General features: G+C 42.3%; 2 protein-coding genes across 2 annotated transcripts; one reads left to right on the top strand and one right to left on the bottom strand.

Moving 5' to 3' along the window:
- Positions 1-938: 938 nt before the first annotated feature.
- On the top strand, positions 939-2,960 carry aqp8b (aquaporin 8b). Its single transcript, XM_068578376.1, has 5 exons — positions 939-1,198; positions 1,656-1,782; positions 1,861-2,075; positions 2,645-2,779; positions 2,918-2,960. Exons 1-5 carry the CDS (start codon positions 939-941, stop codon positions 2,958-2,960), a joined length of 780 nt encoding a protein of 259 aa, XP_068434477.1.
- Positions 2,961-6,458: 3,498 nt separating this feature from the next.
- On the bottom strand, positions 6,459-9,572 carry LOC137787176 (meteorin-like protein). Its single transcript, XM_068579470.1, has 4 exons — positions 9,487-9,572; positions 8,637-9,043; positions 7,486-7,545; positions 6,459-6,966 (listed from the first exon to the last, which is right to left on the bottom strand). The coding sequence occupies exons 1-4, from the start codon at positions 9,570-9,572 to the stop codon at positions 6,632-6,634; spliced, it is 888 nt and encodes a 295-aa protein (XP_068435571.1). The 3' UTR covers positions 6,459-6,631.
- Positions 9,573-10,072: the final 500 nt, after the last annotated feature.

Genomic DNA, 10,072 nt, shown 5'->3' with positions numbered 1-10,072 from the left:
TATGTTTTAGCCACTGTGCACTGTGATCCTTGTCCGACCGTATAGACACATCTTTAGTTCAGTTTTGGATCACTAGACGTCTTGAATGCAAACAATCATATGGGAACAGCAAAGCATCAGAATTACAGTTTATTTCTGTGTTCTAACAAATAAAGATGAGCAGGTGGCCATGTGTACTTAGAATCTGTTTGCTAGCTCTCTGCGGTCACCTCCATGACACTCTTTCCCCCAATGTGTGATCATCTTGTAGGAAATGATTAATTAGTGGGTGGAATCTGCTGCATCATGAAATTATACTATTTAACTTAAGTTGTAACTTTATGCAATATTTTCCCCATTTAAACCCAGACTTTGCTCTGTGATAAACATTTATCAAGCGTTATGTCTCTTATCCTTATATAGGCTTATGTTTTACTTGCAACACTATTATACAAGTTGACTTTTACCAAAATTTTCTCTCTATCTGCATCAAAATACCGAGAAAATCAGACGCGCCAAATATATATATAACATATATAATAATGCATCTTTATATGTGTTGCCATAGTTTTGTGTCCTGCTATGGGAAGGTAGCATCTGAATACCTGCTTGTGTAACTTCACAGTGAATTATTAAGTTCCAATCATTGACAAAAACTGGCTGATTTTTAAACAGTTCAAGACACAGTTCACAAACTTGTCAGCCAATGCATGAAATATTCACGTCTGCAAGCGCCCTCTTGTAACGAAAGCGCATGTGATGAACAAACTAGGCTGGATTAATAAGAAAATGAGTCAGTGAGTTCATCGCAGGTCAGTGGAGCAACTCTACCTAGACTCTAACCTTAAGCCCCAAGGTCCGTGTGATTAGCAGGCACAGATATATTTGTCTGCACACCCCAGGTCAGACAGCTCAGTGTTACATCTTCAGCTCGGACCACCAGACCTCACTGAAGACTCATGGCTGATGAGAAGATGGAGATGGGTGAGGTTGGGGCGTCTCTCATGTCTTCAGAGTCTAAGTCGCCTCCAGCCAGACCTCTGAACAAATTTGAGAAGTTAATTCAGCCCTGTCTGGCCGAGGTGGTGGGAACTACTTTCTTTGTGTTCATCGGGTGTGTGTCGGTCATAGAGAATGTGGAGTCTGCAGGGAGGCTTCAGCCAGCTCTGGTGCACGGTCTGGCTGTCGCCGTTATGGTGGCCTGCATGGCTGAGATCAGGTGAGGAGCATCACGTGTATTGTACACCATGGGTAATAACTGCTATTGTTATTTCCTGTACGCTGAATGGACATTAATCACATTTTCTTTAAAAAAAACAACAACAACAGGATTTCAAAACAGTTAATCCATGGTGGCTTTGAGTGCAAATATTGTTATCTTAACAATTTAATGTTTGAAAACAAAAAAAAACCACAATGAGCATTATTCTTTCACATGATTCTGCACATTTCATTACATTTAGAAAAGAGATGTGTGAATGTCATGATTCAGTCCGGTTCATCCACGCATTTATTCATTCCATCCGTGTTAAACTATTTCATCCTCTGTAAATAATGCACCAAAACATTGAACTCTGAACCCGTGTGAAAGTTTCTACCCTAAAGACAGCATTGCCCAAAACTCAGAAGTTTACCTGGAGAACGTCATGTTTCTTTGTCCTGCCTTGTCTCTGCAGTGGATCCCATTTCAACCCCCCATTCACCCTCGCCATCTATCTCTGTGGGGGGATGGAGATGAACATGGTGGCCCCGTATATTGTCAGTCAGTTGGTCGGAGGAGTGCTTGGGGCTTCTATGGCGAAGGTGAGCCGGTCTCCTTTCTGTGTCATGAAAACATCCAACTTGGACTCTCTTGTAATGAATCTTTGCTGCTGCCGACAGCTAATGACCTCGAGAGAGAACTTCGCCAAAGCCCACGGGGCTGCGTTTGCTCTGCTGCAGCCAGACAGCGAGATAGGAGGAGCAGTGTTTGGCGAGGTGGCCATGACCTGCCTGGTCACCATGGTGGTGCTGCTCGGGGCCGTCAACGCCAAGACCAGGAGCCCCATGGTGCCATTCATGGTGGGATGCACTGTCGTCATCAACATCTTGGCTGGGTGAGGAAAGATTACTATGAATCTAGAGATAAGTGAGATAAGTAGAGTTCATTTTACAATGATGTATAAGAGTACGAAGGACATCTTGGAGTTAGTTATGGCATTTGTGTGTATGGCATTTGACACGTTTGTCCAACTGAAAAAAATGTAAGATATCCCATATGATTTGCATTTTTCTATCTACATCTCACATAGGATATATAAGTACTATTATAAATACATAATTAGTATTTAGAAATAAATACCATTCTCATATTTTATCATATTTATCATAGCAAAACTATTATCATATTTTTGTGCAATACTGTTATATCTTTTACATTTTGTGCCTTATTTTTGATTTTTTTTTTACCTTAAGTTGTAATTCTGTGTTAAGAGGACCAAGCAAAATAAGCTTTTCATTATATAGAATAGCTGTCTGTTATCTGTGCATATGGCATATATCTTGAATGGGATGGTATGATGTCATGTTTAAGCTGCAGCAGCGATGCAGTTCAAATTCACTTCCATATTGTTTTTTGAATAAATTGAAACTCCTCTGAAGAGCTCATAGCTGTTTGTTTTGTCAGTGGAGATGTGTCTGGCACCTGCCTCAACCCGGCCAGGGCCTTCGGTCCCGCCATAGTGAGCAACTACTGGGGTCATCACTGGGTCTACTGGGTGGGACCCATCACGGGAGGCCTGACAGCTGCTGCACTGGTTCGGTAGGTGCAACACAACATGTACACGTCACACTTTCAAAGGACTCCAATGTTCATGTCTTTGGTTCAAAGAGTAACTGTGGCTCTACAGTTACAGTCATTCCTGACTGTTCTTTTTCTTTTTCTTTTCTATTTTTGCAGACTCCTCCTTGGAGACAGGAAGATCCGACTCATTCAGAATTAAGGTCCTGTGTGCATGAACTTCAGTGGGATGAATCATGAGATGGTTTTATCATCTACAGTTACAATATAGCCCCTGTTGTTTGTGTATGATTATGCTTTCTTTGCGATTCAGTAAAATGAGACTTTTTCACAGAATTAAAGATACTTATTTTTGTTTTTGGCCACGTTACGGATGCATCTTAAATCCTGATTCTTTAAGTACAAGTGACAGAGTGTGATGGTTAGAAAACAAAGTGTGCTAGAATGTGATATTATGCTTCACTCATATTATTTAAGATGATACTGGACCCATCACACTATTTCGGATAAAGAAGAAACGTTACAAAAAAGTACTTACACTGAAAGATAAATCACATGACATAAACACAACATCAATAGCAAATTCATAGCAAGTGTGTACAAAACTGTCCAGTATTTAACAGAAATACTATGATTAAATAATAATCCTCCTTAAAACCTTCAATGTGTGTTGTTCCAAAATGTTTCAATAAGTTACTTGTGTTGCTGTTTGTGGCACTTTGTGTGCCAGCTCAATATTTGAGGGCTTTTTTAGACCAAACATGCAACACTATGACTTTTTTAATTACTTTTTTCAATGTGTTATGCTGGAATTTCTTCAACATAGTCAAACTATGAGTTATTTTTCGGCCAGCCCTCAAAGCTGTGTGGAGTTTTTATGTTCTCCCAGTGACAGCGTGGGTTTTTCTCCAGGTGCTCAGGTTTCCTCCCACAGTCCAAAGACATGCAGCTCATGTTATTAAATATAAATGCCCAAAGGTATGAACGTGTATGACATTTTTTAGCCATATTGATGGCTTTTTTCTGACTTTTTTGACCTTCGCTATACTATACTAAACATTCTTCATGAATTTGTTGACATACTACACTATTTGTTTCATATCAATCTTTTCAACATCCCCATTCTGTACTCTGACTTTTTGGCTTTTTAGACATACTATGACTTTTCCAACATTTTACATATGATATTAATTCTTTTTTGCAATGTTTTATCGTCAAACTACACTGACTTTTAAAAGTTTGTTTTTCACTTCTTCTTCTCTTCTTTTTAGGACTTTTTTAGACTTACTGTGAATTTGCATGACCTTTTGCATCATACTGTTACTATACTAACAAGAACATTAAGGCAATCGAGTTTTTAACCAGGTGCATGAGGGATCACTTTCATGTAGAGATTCAGTAAAACTCTCACACTATTTGAAACACTTTTTGAAATGAGAAAAAGATTTACAAAAAAGCTTGAGCTAAAATTCAATTACTTCAAATCCTCAACCAATAATGCTGCTCAGCGTTAAAAGGAGACCAAATGGCAAGCTTTTCAAAGCCAAGAGACATCTCTGCTCCAGCTTTGTGTCCCGGGCTCTCGGTCCCAGGTCTCTATAGCTGGAGCCGTGAATGCCTGTTCGGCACTAGAGGGTATCACGCTGTTTCCATATTGTACCCCTGGGCCTCCCCACAGCAGTGGCCCACATGGGAAAGCAGGCCAGGCGGTGGGATAAACCAATTACCCCCCAAGTCTGGGTGGACTCCTGCCGGTACACCACGCAGCCGCTCCGGGCCGAGCCCTCCTGGGCTCGTTCCCCATGAGAGCCTGCTGGAATTCCCAGAGATGAGAATTGTGTGGTCTCAAAAGCCTGCAGAGAGGCTATATTTCGCTTGGAAATTTGACATGGTGGCCCCCTGGGACAATAATGAGGGAGGAGACTTCAAGCTGGACTCCTGCTGGATGAAAAAAGTTTTGGGAAAGCTTGAATATTGGGAAACATTTGTCAAAGTAATTTGTTTTTGCGATCTTGAACCATGTCTTTCATACATCTGGGTCAACCATCACAGGAAATGTTTTTTTTTTTTTTAAATGGATCAAGAAAACAATTACGCAGGAGATATTATTTGTCATCATTTGTGTGTAATACAGCCAGAAAAAGCCTAAAACAATCTCAGGACTAAAGCATATGGGCGAGATATTTTAAATATATATGGTGCTTTTTTTAAAACAACATTGTCAAAATAAAGACATATAAAAGAGGATAAAATATCCGAATCAGTCAGAAAAAAAGGATTTAGCCCTTGTGCTCTTCTTGGATTCATGAGCCCTGATGGTTTCTAGATGACGGCAGCTGTGACAATGGTCATTATGTCTGCCGCAGGCCTTGTCACTGCAGGGTCATTGTGTGGCCCCCATTCACCACACAGTCATTTACACTTTCATTGGCAGCTATTTAGTCCTCATAAAAAGTTCAACACACCAATTTGTGAGCTCTGCTCAGCCAAGTAGAAGTGTGGAATAGCCAAAGAAAGCAGTTGCTTTTAAAGTCAATTAATTGTTCCCCTCTTCTGGGAGGGGCCAAGAGGGAGGATCCCCGGGCTTTGGGGCCTCACATCTGTCCATTCGTCTTCTTGGCCGTGGAGGGGCCACACATCTCAAAAGAAAACTCCAATTCAATCTGCTCAGAGCTTTTCGCCATCTAAGGAGATTTAGTATTCCATTTTCTGGTATACGGCTTTGCTATTATCATAAGAATCTGATTACAGGGGGAAAAGATTGCACGCAGAAGGAAAAGGGGCTAAATAAGCTTGTAGGATACTTCAGCTCTAAATCCCATTCTTCTAAAAAAAAAAACAGAAATTATGCAGCATATGATGGGGAATGGGGGTGTTAGTTCATTTAAGCCTTCACCCAGTCCCTTAAGGGGCCAGAGTATTCTTGTGAACCGGAGGGCCTCATGAAATTTAGATTTTTATGCAGTGTTCATGAGCTCGGTTCACGTCTAAACACTTCATCAGGCACACAGCCACATAAACTGACCAGATTCTCCATTAATATTTAAAATAAATCAGCAAATTATAATGTTGTAAATGTTTTATTTATTATTTGTGTAGCAAGAACAAACACAATGTCAGATGCAGATTGTATTCTGATGTTAAAAAAACCTGTTTACTGTTGGGGAGCAAATATCCACATATTATTTTACCTATACAGACCTTCTTAGTAGACAGACCTTTAACAGATAAAGAAATTCTAACCAATTCTAACCTGGATTTGTCAATGTTACAAATTATCTTTTGAATGAATAAAACAAATATGATCACTAGCACAATTTATTTTGCATTATAAAAACAATAATTCAGAATTTTCGGGAAAAAAACATTTTTCCCATAATTCAAAGGTCAGGGTATAACACAAATAAATAGACAAAACAAAGTGGATTTCAAACTTAAGCACAGATTAATCAGAATAAAACAACTTCACAATGGTATATGTACAAGCCTATTCACAAGGACAAACTGACATTAGCTGTGCTTCATTCTTTCTTCCCACCTCAGTTCAGGGGGCAATTGTCACACTGAGGCAGCAAAGTGAACAACGGTTGATGTGGAGAGACGCACAAAGAGAGAGCGGCAACCCAACCCCTTCTCCCTCTCCCAGGGATAAGGGCAGTGATGGGAGGGAGACAAAGGCCGGCCCTCTCTGAGCTCCAGTGCAGGAGGCCCTGCTGTTTGCTCTTGCTCTGCTCCTCTAAATGTGACTCTTTTGGGTTTTTTTACCACCAGAGATTCAATTACTTTGTCCATGCTGGTGATGCTAGATGCCACCTTCCAGGCACATGACAACTTCACAGGGATCCCACAGCAGAGCCCAAACACCAAACTTCCTCAGTCCAAAGGGAAGTCGCAGGAATTCTGACGCGCTGCCCAGGCGGTCTGGTAGACGGACAGGAAGTCTTTGTATCGCGGGGCACACCCTAACCAAGCTTCCCCAAAGTGTTCTGACCCTGTGAAGAGGAATTCTCCGTCCCCGGGCTTCACGTGGCACTGCATGAGCGTGTGGATGTGTCCACGCCAGGTCAGGGCGGACCCGGACGCGGAGGCCGGCGCTCGCTGCTCAAACACTCCACTGCGCTGCCAGTAGACCCTCACTGCTGACACCTCCACCCGCGACGTCTGCCGTAAAGAGTCGTGGGAGACATCGCTGATGTAGCCTCGGACCACTGAAACACAAAGCAGAACCATGTCCGCACGTGATTAAGAGAAATTAAATGAAAAAATCTGAGAAACAAGTGTGTTTTTAGCAAAGAACTCTTCGAGGTTTCCTCTGTGTTATTGTTTTTTTTCTATCTTTTTTTTTCTCCATTTACACCTCAACTGCTCATCCATCCCTTATCTTATTATGGACACAAGGGGTATTGAGGCAACTCAAATATGTATGTCTTTGAAGATGAAGGAAATATAACATAGTAAGTCATAAACATCATAGTTTAGTATTTCAATGTAAGTAAGTCATTAGAAAATCATGTTATAGAATCTCATAAAGTCATACTTCACTCGTGTTGATGTCGGTGTGTCTTTCATGCACACCATTTACAAGTTGGATATCTCTTTGGATCAAATCTCATTCATATTCACTTTTCTTTTCCTTTTCTTTTCTTTTTTTTTAACTCCAGCTACTCCACTCTGGCTACATTACACTGTAGCTCCAGTTTATCTTTGTGAGAATAATATGTACCTACCAAAGTCACTGTTGCAGATGGCCATGAGGAGTTGTGTATTATTGCAGGGTTGGCACGACGCTGCGAAGAAAGAAAAGCAGTACAGAACATGTCATTTTAAATCTGTGGCTTGTTCACCCTCTCCCCAGCCGTACATGACCCAAAGCGCTCTGACTGTCATTGACTGATGACCATCTCTTCCCCAGACTTCAAATCACACATCAAAGAAAGAAGAAACCAGGGGTTCGATGAAGGAATGTTGGTATGTTTAGGTGCTCTGCCCACCAGAACGCCTCCAGATCAAAACCCCTCACTAGTCTTGACCCCGTGTTTGACTCCCATTGTATCCGCCTAATTGAATGACCCTTTGCCAACCCAGCAGACAACAGGAGTCAAACACTTCTGCCAGTCTGGCAATTCAGAAAAGATAAACCAGCAGCTGTCTATTATGGACATAGAATGACATCACCGCTGTGGGGACAGACCCTCACACATGGATAAATGCTAATAAACAGACACGCACAATGAAAAGGCATTTGTGGAATTTCCAATGTATTTGCGGTCTCAATTCGGGGCCCTTGGCCCGGTGCCCTTCAGCCGCCCTGTGGTCTGCTCTGTCCTCGCTGCTTTGTCCCCCGATGGAAACCAGACAGCCAGACAAAACAGGCAACTGACCAGCAGCTGCATGTCCCAGTCAGCATGATTGGGACTGTAATCAAATGACGGCTATTTCTCATAGGAATTAAGCCTCGTTGGTCCCTCACACGACAAGACAGGTAACGCAATAGAGCATTATGGTATTCAATCTTCTGGTACCACGAAGGCACCCTTTATAAAAGGTTGAAGCTGATAATACTAGCAGCTGCTCTAATGCTTATGTTAATATTTTTAGTGACCAGGTTCTGAAAAATATGTTTGTTCAAATCCTTTATATGTGCTGGCACTCTATTAATAAATGCTTAGTAAGTTGTGTATAAATAGATTTTGGTCATGATCCCTTGCAGCCATTCTATAAAAGGGAATTGTGATAGGATCAGAAAAAAAAGGAGGATTTTCACAACCTGGCAACCCAAAGGTTGCCCTTTTCAATAGCTTGTAACTCATCTATAGTTGTATTAAACATGATCAATTCCATTTGTGTCCAGAAGCCAGATGAGAGAGGGTGCCCTCACCCTGAAGCCCGCTGTGGCCCACGTTGGGCGCAGAGCTCCTGTTGCTCAGCAGCTCATATCTGAAGCCCATCGTGCGTCTGCTCCAGGACCCTGCGGTCTGCGGGCTGGACTGGAGGTAGATCGCGGGCCTGTGCGGACCGTCCGCCCGGAAGCAGAAGACCTGCTGCTCGGGCCGCCCGCCCTCCGTCACCAGCAGCTGCAGCTGTCCGGCGCGCTCGATGAACACGCTGGCTCCCCGGAGAGAGGGAGAAGGTTTGATGCAGACGGTGGTGCGCATGGCGGTGGACAGGTTGGGCTCCAGGACCACCCGCAGAGCCTGGCCCGGGTAAATCCAGCGCACCGAGCCCTCTGTGCAGCGCAGCTGCACCTGCAGTACAATCCTGGAGTCCACGCCAGCTGCAAAACCGCTGGATCAGCAGGGGAAAAACGAGAACATTTAAATTCTCAAAATAAAATGATTGCTATAGATTGGATGTACTACATTGTTATTAATGGCTCAAATAACTTCTTAATAAATAATATTCCGATGCTATTATATTATAGTTATAAGCCACGAATAAGAACACAACGTAGGCTGCCGGGTTACACAACATGTCATTGACTGCAGCCTTTCCTTTCTTTTGTGATAATAATGCCGTTATACATGCCAATTCATTAATACATGCTCAGATGTTTCTTACTATATCTAATTAAGTTCATATATGCATTTGTACATGTAAATAATTGATTATGCAAATTGTTTGTATCATCTTATAGCCTGCCGATATAAGGTTGGCCAGGTTGTTTTCAGCCTTTCACATTGCTATTAAACCCTCTTTTTAATCTTGCAGTAATGACATAAGCTGCTCACCTTCCAGTCCAGTTGCACAGATCAGTTGCACAGCTCCGGAACTGAAGACCCAAGAAACACATCAAAAGAATCACACCAGGCAACATCTCACCCACATGCAGAGAAAGATCCAGACAGAAGTTGACGGCAGTGCATGGCGAGAGGGTTTGTCTGCTAGTGGAGAGCACGCGCGCACTTCTGCGACTCAGAGGGAGAGAGAGGGGAGGGAGAGAGAGAGAGAGAGAGAGAGAGAGAGAGAGAGAGAGAGAGAGAGAGAGAGAGAGAGAGAGAGAGAGAGAGAGAGAGAGAGAGTAAAATAAAACAATTAAATCAAATGGATCTAATTGAGATTCATTTGACCACTCTTCCTTCAAAAGTCACACTTTACGTGACAGCCCGCGCTTTAAGAACATATAATCAAATCTGTATGAACGTATCATACAGGCCACCGACAAATTAAGACAAAAATAAATCCGCGTATCTGTACTGGAGCTTCATCTAGCGGCGGGATGACGTAGCGCACAATGGCCTCACATCTGGAGGACAAAAGTCTGCTGCAGGGTTTCCGAGTCTGTAACTCAACAACCATTAATCTTGTAGATGAGTA

Source organism: Clinocottus analis, unplaced genomic scaffold (genome assembly GCF_023055335.1).
Source record: "Clinocottus analis isolate CAN_PGR_092001 unplaced genomic scaffold, fCliAna1.0.p SCAF_16, whole genome shotgun sequence".
Classification (NCBI taxonomy): Eukaryota; Metazoa; Chordata; class Actinopteri; order Perciformes; family Cottidae; genus Clinocottus; species Clinocottus analis.
Note: the sequence above shows the minus strand (reverse complement) of the source record. Positions and strands in the feature narration are given on the sequence as shown.